The sequence below is a fragment of the Rhinolophus sinicus genome, linkage group LG10, assembly GCF_036562045.2.
Source record: "Rhinolophus sinicus isolate RSC01 linkage group LG10, ASM3656204v1, whole genome shotgun sequence".
Taxonomy (NCBI): domain Eukaryota; kingdom Metazoa; phylum Chordata; class Mammalia; order Chiroptera; family Rhinolophidae; genus Rhinolophus; species Rhinolophus sinicus.
Window position 1 is genome coordinate 10,401,787 of NC_133759.1, and position 24,201 is coordinate 10,425,987.

Genomic DNA, 24,201 nt, shown 5'->3' on the forward strand with positions numbered 1-24,201 from the left:
CATTTTGTTCCATTTCTGGCTTATACAGTCGATTGTCTTGTTTTTGAGTGGTGACGTGTCTTTTGATTAAAATATACATAGTACAAGCATATGCACTAGCATTTCCTATCATTGCTGTGTTTGGAGGAGAAGGTGATTCAAAGGATAAACTTACAGCACGTCTTGACCAACAACACTATTTATGTTTCTGTCTGAAGTGTCAGAGAAAACACACACATATGCACATGCACACAGGCACGCACACGTGCACACACACACACGCAGGGAGAGTCGAATAAAAGGAGCACATGAGCAGAATGTGGGGCCATCTTGCCTGAACTGGATGAGTCCTGGCTTTTATTGTGCATTAAAATGCAGTCTAGTTCACACTGTGTCAGAATCCTTTCCTTGCTTGTTCTGAGGAGTGGGATTTTTAGCCATAGTGCTTTTTCTTCTTCACTCCCTTATAGAAACTAAGCCGGCAGTCTGGCCACGGGGTTCTTGATTCCGTCCCCTCTGTCACCAGGCCCACCTGGCCTTCCTGTGATTCCTGCTTCCCCCTTCTGCCTGCTCCAACCATAACAACGGTCCTACTTCACACCAAGCAAACCCTTCACACCCTCTGCTCTGTGTGCCTGTCTTCCCTGCCTCTCACAGTTTCCTGAAATAATTCTCCATATTATTGTCTCTACGTCCCTACTTTTCTTCCTGTGCGCACTTAGAATCTGCTTTCAGTTCCTCTTTTTCTCTGAATTGTTTGGGCAAACATCATCATCCCCTAAAGTGCCCTAAACCAAATTCATTTTCTTCCCCAGATCAATTTCTGCTCCTTTTCCTCTGGCTCACTGAATGGTATACAATAATTCAAACAATATGCCCTTCATCCAAGCAATTTTAATTTACCTAAGAACTGTATGCTAATAAGGTGACACTGCCAGAATCTTAGCTCTTTCCTTTTTGGCATCTCATGACATCTGATAATACCTTTATGCAGGAAGGTAAGATAGGCACTGCTTTTCCCATGTTAGAAATAGCCCTGTGTTATTAACCACCTGGTGACTAAATCAGTAACAAGACTCAAGACTTTGCTTTTCCAATTCAGAGTCTTTATTTTTCAGCCTGGGTTCTCTGATGTGAAGTAAACACTGCACTGATTTCTCTTGTAGGTCCTGGGTCTGTCAGTGAACCCAGGGTTAAGAGCGCCACTCCCTAACCTGCTTGCAGGGCCCGGTGAGATCTGACCCGCTTTCCCCTCTTATCTCCTACAAGGCCGTCCTTTGCTCTCCACTCGAGCATCACCAGACATTTGCTCCTTCAGCTCTCTCCATGTACTTGGAGAGGGGAGATGTGTTGGGTCACATTGGTTTTAGATCATTATTTGCTGTGCACGGATCCTTCCCCCAGGTGCATTTTTCTCCTCACTGAAGTCAGGGAACTTAGAACGGCATTTTCTGTAACCTCATCCTGACTCCTATGTATGGATCTAAAATAATGTTGCCAAGCTTGAGGGAAAGCAGTTTGACTGAAACTTAAAAAAACGTTATGATAACAGTAATACTTGCTCAAGTGTAGACACCTTGGAACGTGGAGGACAGAGTAAATGCCCCATGATGTCCCAACCAGGAGCAATCAATCCCCTGGGGTCCCCTGACCTGCTCCATCAGCCACGGGCTAAAGCCATGTAGTGGCTAAGGCCTTTGCTGTCCCTCTCCTGAGAACTGCTGGTTCATATCCAGCGGCATCACTGCGTGAGACTGAAATTTCATGGTGGATATTCCAGCTGGAACAACATACTGCCTTCTAGTAACTAGACGTTAAAGACGTTTCACAAACATGTAAACAAGTGCCACTCTCCACACTAAACATTTTTTGCTTCGGAAGTGTCATTATTTTTCAAACAATATTTATTCATGTTAATAAGTTTTTATGATTTAAATGAATTGGGGAGAAATATTTTTTAAAGCTCTGAGTTTCCATTTTTACTATGGTAAACATCACTGGGTATAACTCCTATAAACAAAAGGTCTTTGGTCTTAATAATTTGTATGAGTTTAGGGCTTCGGAGACCAAAAAGTTTGAAAACTGCAAATCTGGAATAATTCCCCAGGCTTTTTTGTTTTGCCCGGCATTGGCTTTTGTGAAGCCAGTTTATCGCGTGGTTTCCTCACAAAATTCAAGTTCAGCGATTTGGCAGGTGCGCCTCCATTGCATTCCATCAGGAGGCGCTGACGTCAGGTGGTCCCTTGTGTGGAGCTGCCTTGTTCTGTCACGTGGTTGACCTGGTGACAGGCAGATGGCAGAGGTTCTTTTCACTGTGGAATGAATAAGCTGTCAGTGGATTGATGCTTTGAGACTGTCCTGTTCCCTATAAATGGCAGCTCTTTAAAAATGGTTTATAGTTGTTAGTTGCTGGTATTTGGGAATGCTGTTGATTTTTTGTACCTTTTCCCAGCAACTTTGCTGAATTCTCCTATTATTTCCAATATTTTTGTAATTTTACTGGATTTTGTATGTAGACAGTTGTTTCAGCTATTTTAGCTAAGTAACAATGGCATTTTTTTTTTCCCTTCAGTCTTTATACTTTTTGTTTTCTATTCGGCTCGTGAATATGTTCAATACAATTGGGACAGAAGTAGTTACAATAGGAATTTTTATTTTGTTCCTGATTGTTTTGTCTTTTCACCATTGAGTGTTATGTTTGTTCCATGTTTTTTGGTAGATAACTTTTTATCAGTTTAGAAATGTTCTTTTCTCTTTCTTATTTGCTAAGAGTTTTTATTGTGAATGTGTTCAATTTTATCACATGCCATTATTTGCTTCTATTAAGTTTATCATAATATCTTCTTTATTATTTTCGTTCACATTAATAAATTTCCTAGTGGAACACTGTTTGCATTTAAATAATTGACTCCACTTGTTCAGTATTTGTAAATATACATTGTTTTGGTGAATGTGCTAATCCTTTATTGAGGGTTTTTGTGTCGTTTACTCATAGTTTTCCTTTCTCAATCAGAGGGTTGAATCTGTGTTATTCATCACAAAGCTCTGTTTCTAACACAGAGCCTGGCATTTCGCAGACGCTCAATATACTACTGAATAAAGAACAGTCTCAGGAAAAGCACAGCCCAGCCCCTAATGTCTGTGAGCTGCCTGTTGACTTCACTTTGTATTTCTTTCTTTGTCAGTCATTCAGATCTGCACCAAAGTAACGCGCTCAGCATGGTGAACCCTGAGACAAGGCATTTCTCCAGGGGTGGTGTGAGGAGCAAGTGGGATAGATCACCTGGAATGTAAAACTTTGTTTTCATCCCTTTCATAAATTGGATATGTAAAATTAATTACGATTTTCACAAAAATACCATGTTATTCTTAAGAACTGCTTTGTTCTTAAAATTTGTATGTGGGTTCTTAGAATTGTCTTAGTCAGTTGGTCTTAGCTAACTTGCAGCTAATGGGGTAGCGTGTGTCTTCGTTAATGGATTTTTATTTTAGTATGTGATTGTTTACTTTGTTAAATCTTCATTCTTTTCTTGTTGTTAGATTATGTCCCTGGTATACTAAAGTGACTGACGCAAACATGCTCAGAGTGTAAAAGTACTGAGAAAGTGTTAACATGCAAATAGGACCACTCGGAATCCCCTTGTGAGATGGAAACATGGAAGGCGGAGTACACTGCCGTGTGGAGAAGTGATCCCCCGGTGTTGTGTGCTAGAAATGCCAGGAAGACCTTGGCCTGACTTCTGGGGCCTGCCCAGTGGCACATCTGAGAGAAATTGTCTGCACATCTCTGCAGAGGCTCAACCTTACACTTCATGAGCTGAAACAGCACAATTTTGAAAGCTGAGCATAGGCTATGAGGATTTCTTTAGACCAAATTGTAGTAACAATGGCTTGATTGCTAAGATTTTTTACTTTCTGTATTCTTGATTACTTCACGCTTCAGAGAAGTAAATTGATGCTCTATTACTGGACATATTTTAAAACCACGTCTGTATGCTGCCACACACCATAAGGGAATACGTTCTAGGGGCACATGCAACTCAAGAGTGGTTTAGAAACTGCTCACCACTGAATTTTTGATCAGGATTGCATTGAATATGTTGATCACTTTGGGGAGCCTTGCCATCTTAACAACATTAAGCCTTCTAATCCATGAACATGGAATGTCTTTCTGTTTATTTAAATCTTCTTTATTTCAGCAGTGATTTGTAATTTTCAGTGTACAAATCTTACACTCTGTTTGTTAAACCTATTACTGTTTTATTCTTTTCGAAGGTATTATAAGTAGAATTTGTTTTCTTAATTTCATTTTCGATTGTTCATGCTGTATAGAAATACCTTTGATTTTTGTATATCGATCTTGTATTCTTACATCTTACTGAAGTTGTTTATTGGGTCTAAAAATTTTTTGTGGGTTCTTTAGGGTTTTTTGTATGTAAGATCATGTCTTTTGCAAGTAGAAACAGTTTTACTTCTTTTCTGCTCTGGATGCCTCTTATTTCTTTTCCTTGCTTAATTTTACTGTCTAGAACCTCGAGGGCAGTGTTGAATAGAAGAGTTGAGAGCAGACATCCTAGTCCTTTTCCTGATCTTGGAGAGAAACTTTCAGTTTTTCCCCATTAAATATGATATTAGCTGTAGGTGTTTGTAGATTTATCAGGTGAAGGAAATTCCCTTATATTACTCATTTGCTGAGTGTTTTTATCATGAAAGGGTGTGGATGTTTTTTTTCTGTGTCCGTTGAGATGATTATATATATTTATATATATATATAAAGATATATAAAAGTCTATATATGTTGTTTATTCTATTACTGTAGTATGTTACATTGATTGACACTCATATGTTGAACCAACCTCACAATTCTGGGATAAATCCCACTTGAGCACAGTGTGTAATCCTTTCAACATGCTGTTAGATCTAGCTTGCTAGTACTTTATTGTTGATTTTTCCATTTCTAGTCAGGAGTTATTGTTCTGTAGTTTTCTTTCATAAATTAGCTGGGAAGCGTTTCTTCCTTTTCTTATTTTTAGAAGACTTTGTGAAGAATTGGTATTTAATTCTTCTTGAAGTGTTTGATAGAATTCACCAGTTTCTTTATGGGAAGTTTTTGATCACTAACTCAATCTTTTTACTTGTTAAGGTCTGCTTAGATATTCTATTTCTTCTAGAGTCACTTTTAATAGTTTGTGTCATTTTAAGAATTTACCCATTTCATCAGGTTGTTTAATGTTATTCTTGACATACAGTTTTCATAGTATTTCCTTATGATTCTCCCCACCACTCCCACCCTTTCCCCACCAACTCCCTGTAAGATCAGGAGTAATGTCCCCTCTTTCATTCCTGATTTTAGTAATTTGAGTCTTCTCTTTTTCTTGCATACTCTAGGTAATGATTTGTCCATTTTGTTGATCTTTTCAAAAAACCAACTTTTGGTTCGATTGTTCTCTGTTGTTTTTCTATTTTGTTTATTCCACTCTAATCTTTATTATTTATTTCCTCTGCTTACTTTAGGTTTTAGTTTGCTCTTCTTTTTCTAGCTTCTTACGGTGAAAATATTCAATTGCCCTGATATCTTTTTTTTTTTAAACAAAGGCATTTGCAGCCATGAATTTCCCTCTGAACACGGCTTTCACAGCTTCCCATAAGTTTTGGTATGCTGTATGTTCGTTTTCATTCATCTCAAAAGTATTTTCTAATTTTTCTTGAGACTTCTTTTTTGACTCATTGTTTTTTTTGTTTTTATTTTTGTTTTTTAAGTATGTTGCTCAGTTTCCACATAATATGTGATTTCCCAAATTTCTGTCTGTTACTGATTTCCAGTTACATTCCATTGTGGTTGGAGAGCCTTTTAAATTTGTTGAGAATTGTTTTATGGCCTAACATAGCATCTATCCTGAAGACTATTCCATGTGTACTTGAGAAGAATGGGTATTCTGTTGCTGTTGGGTTGAGTGTTCTAGAGACGTCTGTTAGGTCTCTGTTTTGTGTTAGGGCATGCCTTCAACATTAAGCCTGGAAGTTTAAAAGTCTTCCTTAGTATTCACTTCTGCTTGTACAGATCCTCAAGGTCAGTCAGAGGTGAGATCTTAGAGCCTCCTCAGGTCTTTCCTAAGCTCATTCATGATCCTATGCATGTGCCTGGATCTTAATTCCCAGAAAAATGTTCGAGCTTTTTAAAACTTCTATGGATATCTCATTCCTCAGCTTTTCTTCCTCAGCTCCCTGGCTAATCTATTGTTTGCCCCAGTTACTACCCATCACCTCAGGCAGACTTCATGTTAAAACATTCAGCTGACATCCCTGGGGAGAAGCCTTTAGCTCTTGCTGAGAGAGACTCAGTGAGGTTGAATAAAGACAAGCCTTTTGAGTGGAATCTAAACGGGTACCACTAGCCAGGTCAGATAATGACTTCCCTTTGGGAACAGGCTTTTCAAGTCCTGCAGCTCCATTCTGCTCTCCCAGGTAGTGGGAATGCTCGTTGTTATTTTTCAAGGCCGCTGCAATGCTGGGGAGCAGGAGGGAAGAGTAGAGTCAATTGAAACGCTACAAGATTGAGTTGTTTTTCTTAACTAAATGCTGCTCGGATTGCTGCAAGCCTTTGGTTAATTTCCGGAGTACTGAAAAAGTTGATTCTGACAAATTTTGCCTTTTTGTTGTTGCTTTTGTGGAAGGATGAACTTTTGGAGGTCCTTACTCTACCATTTCACTGGCATCACCACCATCAATGTTTTAATGGACGGTTAGGGACAGAGATACTGGGGTGCCCATGATGTGAGGGGGCTATCATGTAAGATTTCTAACAATGATGTTACATCATTCCTTTTTCTTGGTCAAGAGCAAATTTCTTTAGCTTTGCTGTTGTTTACCTTGGAAAAAGTGTAATAGTTCAATGATTTGGCATAAGACAAACAGCTAAATCATATTTTCATTCTTTATTTCAAGGACTTCAATATAAAATTGCCTTTTAATTTAAATAAATTCTGTTATTTGAGAAGAAGGAATTGGGAGAAACTCTTTGAGATTTTTTTGGTTTAGAGGCTGATACCACGATTGCTATATGATATTAAAACAATGCTTGTTTTCCTGTGTTTCACATTTTCAGGGTACCTTCGATGATTACTTGGAGTTATTCCTGCAGTTCGGTTATGTGAGCCTTTTCTCCTGTGTTTACCCATTAGCAGCTGCCTTCGCTGTGTTAAACAACTTCACCGAAGTTAATTCAGATGCTTTAAAAATGTGCAGAGTCTTCAAACGTCCATTCTCAGAACCTTCAGCCAGTATTGGTGTATGGCAGGTAATTATTTGAGAAAAAAATTATTCTTTAAAAGAAGATGCACAATGAGGCATTGTGGGTTGTTTGTTGTTGTTTTTTAAATGCCCTAAGGAGAGATTTGGGAAAACTGGATTTTATCCTTGCTCTGCCACAAACTAGCTGTGTGACTTCAGTGAGTCCTTAACCTTCTCTGGGCCTTGTTTTTGTTATTTTTCAAATTCAGTGTAGGGGTGAGGGAGGTAAAATATAATCTCTGTGACACCTTTCAGATGTAAAAGTTGGACAGTTTTCTAGGAGAGTTGCCAGCTGGGACTTCCCTCACTGCGTGATAAGGAGGCCCTCCTCACTGCAGATTAGTGGAGGTCACCTGGGGAGGTTGGACTTTCACTCCCACCTGGCAGTGATAAGGTTCCTTTTTCAGTCCCTGCGGAGGTGGTTTCCAAGGAAGCCTAGTGAAGAGTCAGGACTTTCACCACCACCCAGGACAATGGAGGCCACAGGGGAGCACAAATGAGGAGCATGTACCTCTCTCAGCAAAGGCGGTATCAGCGAGTCAGAACTCTCGGGAAGTCACAACTCTCCCCACCGTCCAACAATAATAAGGACCCACTCCTCACCTTGCGTGTCAGTGGTGCCCAAATGGAGAACCAGGACGTCTGTACCTCCATCTGGTAGTAAGAAGATAGACTGCCTTCCCCCTGCTGGAGTGGTATCTGAGGACCCACCTAAAAGGAATGTTTAAATAAAATCGAGAGTCTTATAACACCCCAAATACTTAGGTTTCTCTAAAAAAATCACTCCTCATACCAAGAACCAGGATGATACCAAACTGATTGAGAAAAGGCAACCAGCAGACACCACCACCAAGATGACACAGAGGTTAGAAATAGCAGACAGATGTTAAAGCAGCCGTGATAAAAACAGGTAAAAAAACACACAAAAAAACAGAATTAGAAAACTCAACAAAGAAATAGAAGATATAAAGAAGAATCAAATGGACATTTTAGAAGTGGAAAGTATAGTAACAGAAATAAAAAGCTCAGTGGATGGGTGCAATAGCAGAATGGAAGGGACAGAGAAAAGTTCAGGAACTGGACAATAGAACTATAGAGAGTACCTGATCTGAACAACAGCGAGACAATAGACTGGGAAAGTAAATATAGCCTCAGAGACCTGTGACCCAACAAAAAATCTAACCCACCTGTTATTGAGTCCCAGAGGAGAGGAGAAAGAATGGGGATGGGGCAAAAGAATACTTGAAGTTGAATGGGCCAAACTTTTCAGATTTGGCAAGAGAACTACAAAACAACAGGTTCAAGAAGCCAAGTGAACCCTAAACAGGATAAACCCTAAGAAGTTCGTGCTGAAACACATCGTAATTAAACATCTGAAAACGGAAGTTCTGTGGGTGATTGGGTAAATGCTGCTAGAAAGAAAGTTATTCTAACTAGTGCCTCAAATATAGTTGAACCAGATGTGGTGTACCAGATCTGTCAAGAGTAGAGGACAATTTTACAAAATAAATTCTATTTGAAATCGTACCTAATTATTTTTCTATGTGAAACATTTTCTCTGGTGGCCCTACTTCAGCTTCTCTTTAGATATGAGTAGAGTAACTTCAGCAGCGTAGTCTTCTAGGATGTATTCCAAATTCAGTTCCCTACGATCTCCGCTCAGAAAGGTAGAAGATGTTGCTTTGGGATTTTTAAGCCAAAGGTATCTAAAATATCTTCTAACAGTATGGCTTTCTCAAGCTAAATAAAATGTAGCATTGTAGAGAAGTTTTAAGTGTACTAGGAATGCTTAGAACTAAAGAAAGGCTTTTTCCTTGAGTTTAGATGATATGAAAAAGGATGAGGAAATATGGAAGCTGGTCATTGCAGTTTTTCATTTCACGTTCTTCTCTCTTATAGTTGGCTTTTGAAACAATGAGTGTTATATCTGTGGTCACTAACTGTGCTCTGATCGGAATGTCGCCACAAGTGAATGCACTCTTTCCAGAGTCAAAAACGGACCTCATTTTGATTGTGGTAGCAGTGGAGGTAAGTGAACATTTAAATCTATTTTCAATAGTTTCTACATCACATGCCTCTGTTATTCTAAAGCATTGATGTCCCTGGCTGTCAACGACTGGCGGTCGTTGCAGAGCAGTTCAGGTACTGGGGAGACATGGGGATTGAGGCTCTGCATCCTAGGTTATTGCTCAGGTATGAAAACTAGTCACTGTGCTGAAAACAGGGAAGTGACTTTTCCACCCGTTGTGCTGGCCTGTCTGGTGTTGAGTACGTAAATCCTACTTGAACTCAAATTCTGTAGATTTAATATGTGTGTGTTTTTTTAAGACTATTCTAAGGATCTGTCACTTCTTTCTTAAGCAAAAAAATCCTGAGAAATGCTTTTTGAGAATGATTTAAGTCTCACTTGCAACAGGTATGGAATTCATTGTGAAACACTCTAAAGTCGCCAACTCTACTGCAATGTATAGGAGGGCTCATAATTTCACATACAAAGTAACAGCTGGCTGTCTCTGTACTTTTTAGGTTTTCATTTTATCACATTTCTGAATACGGATTACTGTAACATCATGCAGATTGAGCACTTACCAATCACAAATGGAAGGATTTGCAGGAAGTGTTTTGTTGCTAGTGATTATAGTTGTCAGGAATAGTGTGACCTTTTATTTTCAAATACTTAAAAATAGAACAGTTGTGCAAAATTGTTATAGCACAATTTAGCAGATGAGGGAGTGGTGATTCACATACCTGAGGCCTCCGGTTGTAGGGCTGACCAGAAGAAATGCCATCCTGAACTTGTGCATTTCCAGGAGTGGCTGAAGAAATATATCCTGCTTTGCTGTATTTGCTATTTTACAACATTGGATAGGAATCTGTGTTCGTGATGGGGGCTAGATGTAGAATACGCGTTTTGGAGAATGATTTTAGACAGCAGTGAGTAGGAGGGGAAAGAGAATGGCTTTGACAGATAAAAGTAGGTCTGTTTTGAATTTTGTGAATTGGACAGGATTTTGGAGGGCTATTTGCAAGCCTACTGTATTACCTGTGGAAGTGAGAGAACAAAATGGAGGTACCTTAGGTTAGACGGGGGATGGCCAGCTGGCCAGGCTCACAGTGTACCCTCTCGATGTAGGGAATGGCCCTTAACTTGGCAGATCGAGGAACTTCTTTGCCAGTACACCCAGAGCTAATTAGGCTTTGGGACTGATTTACACTTAAAACTAATGAGACTCACAAGGGACCAACCAGAATGCCAAGTAGTTAATCTACCAGGAGGAAATCCTTTTCCAGTGACCGTAACAATCAGTATTCACGTACAAGTGGAATTGGTTATTAGATTTCCTGGTAAATTTAGAACCAGATCAAGCGGAGTGTAATAGTCTTGAGAGACACAGAAAACCTGAAAACCATCCCTACCTGCAAACCCAGCAGAGCTCCGTCACAAGCTAGAGCGTGGCGTCCACCGCCAGCTTCTGAGCAATGCTGGAGAGTTCAGCCCTGCGTGCTGGCTGATGTTGCCCTCACTGTCTCTAGATTTCTGGCTGGCCCAGTCTTCCTGTGTGTTCCCATTGATTAGGCTACTGCTTCTTTTGGCCTCTTCTGACACCACTCACTCTGGTGTGAGGATGAGGGGTGGGGTGCATCCCCTCGTTCCTGCCAGTTCCAATTGGTAGTAGAAATCCAGGTTCCCCACTTGAATTTCATTGTCACCGGGGTGAGTGGGGGTGTTGGTCTTAGTAACAGCTGGACAGGATGGGAGTTCAGGCTCCCCTCTAGGCTTCCACTGATACCTGTCCTGCTGGGAGGATGCACAGCCCTCATTACTGCTTCCCACCTGGTCTCCATGACACTATGACAGGGGATGGCTTCCCGACTGCTGGGTGCCTGTGAAAGTTCTGGCTTTCCACTAGACTTCCTGTGCCACAGCCCCACTGGGAAGCAGAAAGGGAACCTTGGAACTGCCAGATAGGGGTGGAAATCCAAGTTATGCACGTGGTCTCCAACTGACAAGATCAGGGGGCCGGGGTATGCTGGTTACCACTCAAGGGGAATGGAAAACTGGGCTTCCTGCTGGGCCTTTTCTGGTGAGGTCGGGCCCCTTGTTAGAGGCCGGCAGGGGTCTCTGGGAACTTGTTGGGCTGGGTGGGGTTGGAGCCACAGTACTTCTGTGGTGTTGGGCTGTAGTAGAGTGGTTCCTGACTAACGCTCTGTATCTGGCTGGAATGCGCCTTTTTCTGTCCTTTGGAGAGAGAGAGAGAGAGAGAGAGAGAGAGAGAGAGAGAGAGAGAGATCAGGCTTTTGTTTGTTTGTTGTTGTTGTCTGCTCATTTTCATTTCTGGGTTGCCAGCTTCCTCAGCACTTAATCTGGGATACATGAGGTAGAGAGGAAACCCTGGGAACTCACTCCCACGTTGTTCCTTAGGTCCTGGAGTCCCTAGTCAGTCTGCCTTCTTCTTTCTACCTTTCAGAGTCTTCTTGTGTTTATTTTGTATACAATGTGTATGGGTTTTAGCTGTGCTTAGCAGGAGTAGTAGTGAAAAGTACCTCCACTCTTCTCAGAAGCAGAAGGCCTCACTTTCTTGTTTATTAACCTTTTTCATCTTTTCAGCTTGGACCTTGGCACACACGAAGTCTCTCTTTGGGCCTGGCTAACACACTTATTCATTAGGTTCAGCTCAGATATCACTGGCCTTTCTGATTCGTCCACCTCAGCTAGATCTTTCTGGTGATCTCATGAAGCCTCTATTCGTGTCCTCCATAGCGTTTATCTCACTTACAAGCCTTGTACTTGTAGGTTTATTTATTTAATGTCTTTCTGTCCTGTGCTCTGTCAGTCTTGTGACAGCAGGGCCATGGCCCCTGTTCTATCTCAGTAAACAAGGCTACTCCCTAAAATAGTGACTAAAACTTGGTAGGTATACAGTTCGGTGTTTAGATGAAAGTTGAATTAATAAATCAAGCTATTAAAAAGAAAAGGCATTTCAGCTGTTCTTATTTAAGAAGGAAAGATGGATATTATTCCTTTATGATAAATTCATATTCAGTATTAATTTTCACTACGTTTGTTAATTTGTAACATTTTCTGAGTTCTGCCTAGAGAACACAAAGTGGCGAATGCTCCTCCATTTTATTCCTTAATTAAATTATGCTCCGTCAATATTGAGAGCTGCTATGTATATGATCCTGGATCTGGTGCTAAAGAAAGACAAAGCTGTCATTTTATTTTTGTCCTCAAGAACTCTGCTTCTAAATGTACTTGAGAAGATGTGCATATTTAACACACACGTGCACATACCCACATACATATATAGCTTAATACATTTATGTATTTAAAGATTTATTTGTTTTTACTTGACTGACTTTCATGCATTTGAGAAGACCTCGCTTTGGTTTCTAAACTGAGGATTTTGTGTGTCAGAACAAAGTCAAGCTCAGAGAAAGTGTTAGAAGTAATCAGAAAATTAGTAAGTTAGCTAATTTTATTCTAGTGTTTCTGAGACCTGTGCTGAATGCCATCTGTTCTTGTAATGAATCCAAAAAGTAGAAAGTTTACAAATAAATTGGGAAATATAAGTTTTTGGTTTATTACCGTATAAGTTTGTAAAATCATACTGAAATTTCAATTCGGACTGTTACAGAAAAGGCATCAAAATCATCAACGGATCAAATCAACATGTTTCTGTTCATAAGAATTTTCTCTTTGATCTGCAATGTCCTGTTAAATAGGGGAGTAAAATCTTGAAATTATATTTTATTCCTATTTTTTCCTGCAATTTAGATAAAGTTTTACTGTGTTTCCCTGAAAATAAGGCCTAGCCGGACCATCAGCTCTAATGTGTCTTTTGGAGCAAAAATTAATTTAAGACCCGGTATATATTATATTGTATTGTATTGTATTGTATTGTATTGTATTGTATTGTATTGTATTGTATTATATTATATTATATTATATTATATTATAGACCTGGTCTTATATTATATTAAAATAAGACCGGTTCTTATATTAATTTTTGCTCCAAAAGACGCATTAGAGCTAATGGTCTGACTAGGCCTTATTTTCAGGGAAACACGGTAGTGTCTTTTGAGTTTAACAAATGTTTTGCTGGTAGCATATTAAATAAATAGCATATTGTACTTTCTTATATTCATTCGTGTGCCCCTCTAAAAGTAGAAATTTCACTAATTCAAAAAAGCCACAATAAATAAGCCATAAATATATCTAAAGTAAATTCTTGTATAAATTTTGAACATCTTGATGTAAAAAACAATTTAAGATATTTTAAAGTTTTACTTTCTCTAAATTAAGTGACATCTAAAATACATTTATGTGATTGGAATTTTTTAACAAAAAAAGATGGAAAAGGTAACAGTTTTATGAAGTTGATGTTGAGTTAGTATTCTTATATTTAAATTGTGGATAAATTTGTAATTTCAGTAGCTTCTCTGGGTCACATTTTTGAAACTAGGAAACTTTAATTTTTATTTAGGTTCTTTATTTTTAGGGTTTTCTTTTAAAACTTGACTTAGTGCAGCACAAAACTGAGTAAAAGGCAAAAATAATCATTAGCATATGCCAGTAACTCAATGTCATGTTAATACAACTTTTGTGTACTTACTGCCATCTAGTGTTGCCTTTAAAAACTAACGAATATACATGTCAAGAGGGGCAATAAATCGGGGGGGGGGGGGGGAGTATCACTTTGTGAGGGGGAAATGTCTAACTAGTGCATTGTTTTGTACACCTGAAGCTAATAAAAAAACTAATGAAACTTTTTTATTATTATTAGTTTCAGGTGTACAAAAAATGTAATAGACATTTATACCCCTCACAAAGTGATAACCCCTCCCCCCAATCTACTACCCCTCTGATATCATATAGAGCTGTTACAGTTCCACTCACTCTATTCCCTATGCTGTACTCCACATCCTGTGACTGTATATATTAAATTACAGTTGACATTCAATATTGTTCAGCTTCAGCTTCAGGTGTACACTGCACTGGTCAGGCACCTACCCCATCCATGAATTGTTCTCCCTACTAAGACAAGTGTCCATCGGATACCTTATAAAATCTTTACAACATTATTGATTATATTCCGAAACTTCTCTTTTTTAAATATAAATTTATTGGAATAACATTGGTTAATAAAATTATGTAAATTTCAGGTATGCAACTTTATAACATAACATCTGTATTCTCTATGTGTGTTCACTTGTAGACCGACCAAGAGAATAAAATAGGCTGCCAATGTATGAACCAATATGATGGAACCATATGAAAATGTTTTCTAGGTTAAAAATAATCAAATATTGTCAGTGTCATAAAGTCCAGCCCACAGGATTAAATCAGTATCCAAATAATTTCTCTTAAATAAGAATCATCATCCTCACTTTTTAGATAAATTTAGTTCCCTTCTTTGGTGTAATTTCAAGCAAAGGATCACTATTTTGAATGCTGAATTACACAAAATCTCCAATTCCCCCCAAATAGAAATGTCCTAAATTCCTCTAAATAGCAAATATTTGATAATATTTCACTTTAGTATTAAATGCATTCATGATTTTTTTAAAATTCTAAACTTGGCAATATGTTCCAGTCAAACATATTGAATATTAACAATTCACCTACTAAAAGTAGTTCTTTTTCTGTTCTTTCTACTAAGAGGTGCAAATGAATGAACTACTCACCCAGAAATTATACGGCATTTCTAATTGTTGGGTCCTAGTGACCAGCAAGCAGTCTGCACCATGCATGTTTAATTGGTAATTTTAAAAATATCACTTAATTGCAGTTTTTTTTTTAATAGTAAGGTGATTTTTTTTTTTTTTTTTTTTTTTTTTTTTTTTTTTGTAGAGCTGCTTATTAACAGAATTGGTTCTCATCTGTTCGTAATGACTAAAGGTGTCTTCTGGGAATGGACTGAGCCCTTAGGATTCTTTTATGCCTTGATTCACACAGTTTATTTTTCTATTTAAAAAAAATTAGTTCAGACTTAAAAGTTGCAAACATAATACAGATAATTCCTATATATCCTTTATTAAGAGTCACCGTTTTGAACATTTTGCCACACATCTGCTTGCTCTGTCTGTCTCTCAATTGATTTATATTTACATCGATATTTATATCTACACATGGATATTTCAAACTATGGAGATTCTATCCCCGCACTGCCTTTTAGTGCATAGTGGCCCTGGGACAGTCACCTTGTCTTGTAAGTTTATTTCCTTGGTGGCAGGTTAAGGCCAGTGCAGCTCCCTTGGCCGGGATGCTCTGAGGAGTAAAAATGACACATGTGCAACCTTAATCACAAGTGTCCAGCATTGAGCAGGTACTTAATAAAATGCAGGTCTTGTTACCACCCTTACAAGGCAAGATGTAGCCAAGATGGTTCACGTGAAATGCCAAACACAGAGCTGGGCCCTCGGTCGAGACACAGGGAATATGAGCTGCCGTTCTAACTGGCAGCAATGGCTGAATGAGGCTTCCATTATCTTTATCGTCTTTATCATCACGGTTTGTTAAGGCAGCGTACAGCATCGAAGTAGCTTGTGGTGTCAGCTTCAGGAGTTAGAATTCACAGCTCAGCTCTTCCTCTTAATCTCTGTGTATCTTCGTTTCCTCAGATAAACACGAGGGCACTGGTAATGTAACAAGAAGTCATGGGCACTAGGTCTGACACAGAGGAGGAGGTGGAAACGTGGTAACAGTACCACCATTGCTAATGAGTTAATCCGCTCGCAGTGAGCGTCCATCTGCTCACCGATGCGTTTGGTGGGCTTGGTCCTCCACAGTAACACTGGATTGGTTTTGTGTATGTCACCGTTTCTTGTTTGTAGGTTAATCACCCTCGCTTAGGTGCCTGCTTCCGTTCTGTGATAGGACTCATTTTTCTTCTCTCTTCCTGGTCTCGTTCCCACAGCTGAGTCCAGCCCTCCCTCCGTGGCACCCATCCATCACCCGTCACGTCTTGCTGATTCTGACTTCTGAATCCCTGTTTAGTTCCTCTTCCCTGTTACCATTGCCGTGGTTGGAGTTCAGGCTCTCACCATTTCTCATCTAGACTGAACTTCTTTCAACAGCTTTACTGAGATTTAATTCACATACCATATAATTTACTTATTTCAAGTATGCATTCCATGGTTCCTTCCTAGACGTTTACAGCAGACCCTCACTAGCGTTCTGGTTTTCATGCTCTCTACTTCTGGAGTGCTTATTCCAAAACAAAATTCTGATCACATTTCTCCCTTGCTACAGTCCTTCAGTGAATCCCCGGGGCTTACAGAAGAAATGCCTCTGGCGAATATCAGATTCTGTACAATCTCCTTTTCCCCTTCGCTTCCCCTGCTGCCCCTTCAGCCCCTGGGCCTCCCAGAGCCCTTCCTGCACGTTGCTATTAGCATTTACCCAAACTGGAGAATATAATCGCGTGCTCCTTCCACTAGACTTAGCTTCCTGAGAGCGTGAGCTGAGGACAAGCACACAATACAGACTCAGTGACTGAGAAGTGTCCCTTAAGTTAGTTTAACTCTTTGTTGTCAAGTGATTAAGCAATTGCTTGTTAAGTGTTTGTTCATGAATGAATGAGTCACATATAGTTTTTTCAGTGAACTTACAGTTAGGGGCAATTATTGAAGAATTAACTTCAATCTTATAATTAAAGACTTTGATGTACCTTTGGGAAGTATACTAACACATCCCTTGGGTAAAATATTAAAATTATGTTATTTATAAGAAAAAGTGAACTGAATTAGGTGGTATTGCACAGTGGTTAAGAACGTGGGCTCTGGGTTCAAATCCTGGCTCCTCTTTGGACAAGGTACGTGTCTTTGAATGAGTTTAGTACCTACATTTTTATGAGGATAAGTGAATAAAATGCACACTGTATGCTTTCTACAGTGCTTGGCAAGATTAAATATTCATTATTTGTTAGTTACTGTTATTGTTGTTTCAGAAAAAATATCTGTTCTCACACTAATCTCTTCATCTAATTGAAAAATCTGATTAAATTCTGAGAAATCAATTAAAAAACATGCCTAGAACGGATCCCACAACCAACTATTCATCTGGTCACCTGTTCCCATGTTGGAACGTGTGTTGGGATCCTGGATGGGTAAATAGAGGTTTTGACTTCTGGATTAGGGTACTTTGAATGGAGTTCTTAAACTGTGTTTCTTTTTTCTTTCTTTGGTTTCCTCTATTCCTGTGATAATCTCAGTCATTTTATGGTCTTTCTCTGGGCTGTCCCCCTCTTCATTTTATCCAAATGAAACATTGCTCTGTGTTCTCTTAATTGTGTGGGAATAATAAAGGACAGTCTTTCCTGAGCGATAGCCCTGGCTTTAGAAATGCTTACTGACAGAATCTTTTAAGCGGTAAGTCACAGTGCAGTAGAAAGCCTCTTTTCTTACCTCCCTCCCCCCGCCCCATGACCCAGCTCTCTGCATCCCCACCTGGCTGGCATGGGCTCTCCCATCCTGTGGGTGGGGGCCATGGGGAGGATATTCTCTCATGGAGTTAAGTGCTCACCAAGAAGCATGTTGTTCCCAAATGTTTATGTGTGGTATTCTTGTTACTGTAATTGGCATAATTTAATTAAATGGAATGAAAACTGATGAAATGTGTGTGCTGAAACAGAGAGCCGTCATTTCTGTGAAACCCTCTGGAAAGACTCCATAAAGACAAATCACTATCAGATTGGGTAAAGATGAGGCAATTAGAAAAGATTAAGGAAAAATCATAAAAATATGGACAGCTTCCAGATTCTGTTTTCACATTGCTTTGCAAGTGTCTTTGAGTTTTCACTCTCCTTTAAAGAAAATAAACCTGGGAATCATCGACCTTGTCTTTTGGGTGTTATTTATGCAGGGAAGACCGTGAGGATCTCCATCACTGGATCCTACTCAAAGGAAAGGCCTTGGCGCTACACTAAAAGACTTGCAAATAAATGTACATTTTAGTGTTTGCTAAAATAAAACATTAAAATGTGCATTTTTTAATGATTCCTCATTTTAGCTTCAAAGGGGCACACACACAAAAATTGGGCTGGGCTTGAATATCAAATTTGTATTAATAGCATCATAAACCTTGATATATTAAGGTTTGATATATTATGGATTTGGTGAAGTGATATCAATTTGACCAGTTCATACTTTTTCTAGTCATTGTAATATATCATAATTATTCTTTTATTGTTGCTTCTGTTTTCCTTCTCCCCTCTCCCACTTTATTCTGTAGTTTAAAAGCTTCAGAGGGGCTTTAGTTTGTTTTGTAGTCCCCCAAGGTGCCATATTGCAAAGACTGGATTAAATTAGAAACTGTGTGAGTATTTTGTAGACTCCAAGGTGCTTACAAATGTTAGATGTTGATATTACCACTATAATTTCTTCCTAATTAATAAAATGTGTTCCTAATCCCATTGTGTTACAAATGTTACTAAAAACAAACTATTTCCAAAGATGTTAAAAAGCATGACAGGAAGGGAAAGGAAGACTGTGAGTGTTGATTACTTTCTAGGAAGCAACTTATCACATGTTTTAGTTAAAAACCCTTATCTTCCAACTGAAGGAATATAAACACCATGTTTTACACACATATACACATATGTTTTGTGTGTGTGTGTGTGTGTGTGTGTGTGTGTGTATTTTTTATAAGCTCGGCCTATTCTGAGTCTGAGGATCAAGTTTTTCCTCTGGCAGCTTGAGCACAAGATGGAAGACGAGCTGCAGAATGGAAAGGTTTGATTATCCCCAAGCTGCTGTCAGTGGCTCCAGCTGTGACCATTTCTACATGTGCAAGGAAGGTTGTAGTGCTTCCATTATCCTTTCCATTTCAACACTTCACGTAAAAACTAATTGGCACCATCTGTGCTAATAATTAAGTCTAGATCGATGTAGTCATTGGTGCATAAGGAACTCAGGTTGAGGGAGTATTTCACAACAAAAAGGTAGTGGGATTGGAACAGAAAGAATACAGTTTATTAATATTCTTTTATGGTGATCAGTTGTAGAGAAGGAACCACGAGGAGGAAGAGCAGCTCTCCGATAGGTCAATGATATTCTTCCACTAAGGGTTTAGGGCAGACATAAGAGCCTCTGGAGGGCTCAGGAGAGCCTATGGGTGGAGTTCACTGCATGGTCTTTGCTGTTAGCCTTGTCCCGTAGACTGTTGTAAGGTGCATCCAGTCTAAATGTGGATATTAAATTTTACTGAGGGTGGTTGTCAGGGATTAGGAGTAAGGTGAGCATTTGACTACAAAGGTACAGCACAAGGGCATTTTCTGGAGGGATGGAATTGTTCTGTATCCTGATTATGGTGATGGTTTCATAGCTCAGTGCATTTGTTAAATCTCAAAGAGCTGTACACCCAGACAAGTGATTATTTTTTACTCTATGTAAATTAAAAAATGAATTTTAAAATGTGTAAAAATTTATTGAGAAACATGTTTTGGAAAATCTTTTGTTTGTGACTCAGATTATGTCTACAAGATGAAAGAAGTAATTCTTTTCCCCCAACATTAATTAAGAATGAAACAACTTAGTGCCAATTAATCTAAAATTTGATTTTATATAGCAAGTGGCTCTTTTCAAGCTCCAAGTAAGATTTCATAATTGGATTTTTAGAGATTTGCTAAAAGGAACATGTTAAGAGAAGTAGGCTTCTTTGGCTTTTCTTTCTTTGAGCCCTCATACCTCCTTTTCAACATAAAAAGAGCTGCCCATCTTGATTGTTGTTTTGCTGATGGGAAGAAATTAATGAGGTGAGCCGTAGTTCTCAGACATTTGAGAATTCACTGGTCATGCTTAAAAACAAAAATTGTCAACTGTTTTATGTTTTGTTGTTTTCAGAATGTGAGTCATACACAGAAATGCAGATAATTGTGTGGAAAGTAATATGCTGCTGCTGTTAAGCCTTTTAAAGGTACAATGTATTCTTCATGTGCTTCTAGAATCAGCAGGATTTGTAGAAGGACAATAGGAATCAGCACAGTGGAAGTCATCGAGAATTCCAATGTTCTAATGAATGAGGGATTAAGGTTGATGTCAGTTAGCAAAGTCATTAAAAACCATAATGTTTGTATTTGATAATTTTTAAATAAACAGATAGTTGAATATTAATTAGTTAAGCAGCATGCAGCTGTAGTCAAAAGTTAGAATATGTGTAATCAGGATAATAGACTTTTTGTGTGTGTGTTTCTGCCTGTAGTTTATTAATAGTATTGCACATTTAGGTTTTACTTAAAAGGATATTCAAATTTTGCCTTGTAGATACATATATGACACTTAAGTTTGAGACTTTTTCCATGACCTAACAACATAGGATCATGTTTTTGAATGTTTCATGTGTGCTTGAGAAGATATATTCTCTATTATAAGCACTTAATGTTGTCAATATCTGTATCTATTTCTATGTAAGCTCTACCCTATTAAACATATTGTTTAAGTCTTCTAAATTCTTACTTTTCGTCCGCTTGTCTTGGTTTAAGAGTGGTGTTAAAGTCTCCCATTAAATAGTGTGTTCCTGTTACAAAGCATCTACTGTGGTTTCTGATTAATAAATGTAGTTGCTATGTTATTTGGTGCGTAGAGATTTACAACTGCTCTACAAGGTCAGACAGTTAAGTTCACAAACTTATTGCAATGATATTGCTAACCTTTTGATATCAGAAGGATTATTCATTATGAATTTGTACCAACTGGACAAACAGTTAATCAAGTTTACTATTTGGAAGTGCTGAAAAGGCTGCATGAAAGAGTTAGACGACCTGAACTTTTCGCCAGCAATTCATGGCTCTTGCATCACGACAATGTACCAGCTCACACGGCACTGTCTGTCAGGGAGTTTTTAGCCAGTAAACAAATATTGGAACACCCTCCCTACTCATCTGATCTGGTCCCCAGTGACTTCTTTCTTTACCCAAAGATAAAGGAAATATTGAAAGGAAGATATTTTGATGACATTCAGCATGTCAAGGATAGTATGACGATAGCTCTGATGGCCATTCCAGAAAAAAAGTTCCAAAATTGCTTTGAAGGGTGGACTAGGTGCTGGAATTGGTGCATAGCTTCGCAAGGGGAGTACCTCGAAGGTGACCATAGTGACATTCAGCAATGAGGCTTGTAGCACTTTTTCTAGGATGAATTCACCAACTTAATTGTCAGACTTCATATGTCTCAGAGTTGATTGGTCCAGATCACAGAGATATGGAGGGCCCTTTCAGTACAGTTTCAGGTCTTCTTTTATTTCTGGGACATTTTCTTGAATAGTTTTTAATATTGATTATGTTCCATTGTTTTGTTTTGTTTCAGTTATATGTATGTTGGATGTTCTTTGTTCTTCTTGCCTATCAATCATTTTCATTCATTTTGACATCTCTGCTTTATTATTGTCCTCTTGTTTTTTTAAGCCTTTCTTTGGTGTCCCATATTATATTTTCATTTCCATGTATTCCCCTGGACACTTTGTGAATTAATCTTTATTTCTAAGATGATTTTGTCTTTTTCTTAATTCCTTACAATGTTGACACTCTCATTTCATATTTTCCCATTTGTTTGATATTTCTGTTCTGAGTTTTTATATTTCTTATTTGGAGGTTTTATTTCATATTTGTAAATTTAAGATTATTTAGCTCAGGATTGAATATTGAGTTATAATTTTCATCTGGTTCATGTTTTCTTTATTTGGTTTTTGTTTGTTTATATTTTATTTTGGGGGAGAACAGAACCAAAAATTGAAATACCTTGATTCTCAATATCTTATTCTCATAGACTGTTTTATTCTCATAGTAACTTTGTATAGATGTTATCTGCCGTGATCTTTTTGTTCATTTTGAAATGAATAATTTGCCTGGTCTAGCAATAGTCACTGTAGTTATTCTAATTTATATTATACCTAGTTCACTACAAGGTCTCTTTTTGTTAACGTAATATATAACATCGAGCATATCATAATATATCTAATATATCATCTATAAGGAGCATGCTGAGCATGTTTTAATAGCTTAATTGGAAAGGGGCATTTTGAAATTGAAATTTTATAAATATACAGGCATTGAACAAACTCTGAAAAATTTCCCAGAAATTAATTGTGCTTATGAGTCCGTATGCCTTTGACTTAAATGCTTTGTAGGTTTTCCCAAGCCATTAGGAGCAGCATGGTGTGTGTGTGTGTGTGTGTGTGTGTGTGTGTGTGTGTGTGTGTATTATATCCATTGTGGTATGCCGTATATATACATATATACACATGTATCTATGTTTTTCCACTATTGTTGAAGTCAAAAAGTAAGTTAGAAATTATTTTCTACCCTGAGAAATTAAGGGACCTCTGCTGTTACTGCTTAAAGTAGGGCTGGAATAAGAATATAGATGCTATATTCTATAATATTTATAGGCTATTTAAGTAAGTATTCAAAATATTTGAGAGAGCTTTTTATTATAATATAACATACACATAGATACTGGTTACGAGTGCCCAGCTCAGTAAAGCTTCAAGCAGTGACCATCCTCGTCAGACACAGAACATTTGAGCAGAAGCCCCTCCTTGGCTTCCCAGTCACCACCAACCAGAAGTCACTCCTTTCCTTACTTCCGTTGCCATTTCGCTTTGCCTCTTTTAACATTTTTGTATAAATTGTATCATACAGCATGTTCTCTAATATATACTTGTATTACTCCAGTCTGTTGAAGTTGTTTCCCAGCTATGGTGCTTCTTAGCAGTTTTCTTCCCTGACTTGTGAATTCATCATTTAGTGGCACCATGTGGACGTGTGTGCTACGCCTGTACCCGGCCGGCAGCGAGCCCCCGTGCTGCACAGATGCTTCCAGCACGATGGAAATAATCACAAACAGTACATCTCTAAATCCAGAGAAGAAATTGTCAAAATGATGGCTAATTAGAGAGATTAATAAAATATGAAGCTATTTAAAGATTTGGTAACTGAACAGAACAATTAGTATGTTGCTAATTCCGAAAGGGAATCCAAAATTGGTAGATAATTTTACAGCCCATATGTTAGTCATATCCCTTCCCTGACTAAAGGGATAAGTTGACACTGTTTTAAAAGCGTCATCATTTTCATCACGCAATTGATTTTATTTCCCTAAGTGCGTGGATTTTGATGACATTTTTAAACACTTAATCCTTTCTAAGTGTATTATGTGAATGTGCTAGAATATATTGAATGTTGTCATTTGAAAATAGGAATGTTATCATTTGAAAATTCTGTTGTAGAACAAACAAAACAAATAAATGCAAAGTGGAGCGATGATGTTGACACATGAGAGTGGCAGCAGACCTTTAGATTTCTGGAAGGGATGACACTCAGAACACCTGACGTTTGACGTGACCAATCTCCATTAGATTCTCGATCAATTGCTGGCACTTTGATATTGAAAACACAAGAAGAAACGTTTGCAATGGAAAGGAGCAAATGTGGAAACTGGGCCTCTGCTCTTTCTAAATGCATCCGCTCCCTTCTCCTGCCACCAGCACTTAGTGGGATTATTTCAGTACCTGGGAAAGAGAAAGAGAAGAGAGAGAAAACGTTTTCCCCAACTTAATAATTCCATTCCCTCTACATGACTTCCTCCTGACCAAATGTGGTTAAAGTGCTTTGTGGTGGAGGAGAAGGGACGTTCACTGGCCTCTGACCGTGGGGTTGGCCGTGGGGCAGTCAGCTAGCAAGTATTTGGGGGCTTTCAATCCCTTGTGCTGAGCACTGACTGAGAAGCCTGACAAAACTGCTTCTTAAACTATTCTTTGGATTTTCCCCCCCAAGAACTCAGGTCTTCAAAACTGGGTAGAAAATGTACTCTTAGTTAGAAAATGGTTTTGCTGACACAACCATTACAGAAACTTGAAATTGTATCTGTGTCTGTGTGGAGAACAGCTTGAATCATGGGATAATTAAAGAACATGGCCCCACACAGTCCTTG

The 24,201-nt window shown here is 38.4% G+C and overlaps 1 protein-coding gene across 1 annotated transcript in view; it reads left to right on the plus strand.

Moving 5' to 3' along the window:
• The window catches only part of ANO10 (anoctamin 10), a 148,763-nt gene that overhangs the window by 30,233 nt on the left and 94,329 nt on the right, over positions 1 to 24,201 (plus strand). Inside the window, exons 10-11 of the mRNA XM_019724110.2 lie at positions 7,085 to 7,276; positions 9,169 to 9,297. Coding sequence (XP_019579669.2) covers positions 7,085 to 7,276; positions 9,169 to 9,297 — 321 coding nt within the window. The remainder of the gene's footprint in view (positions 1 to 7,084; positions 7,277 to 9,168; positions 9,298 to 24,201) is intronic.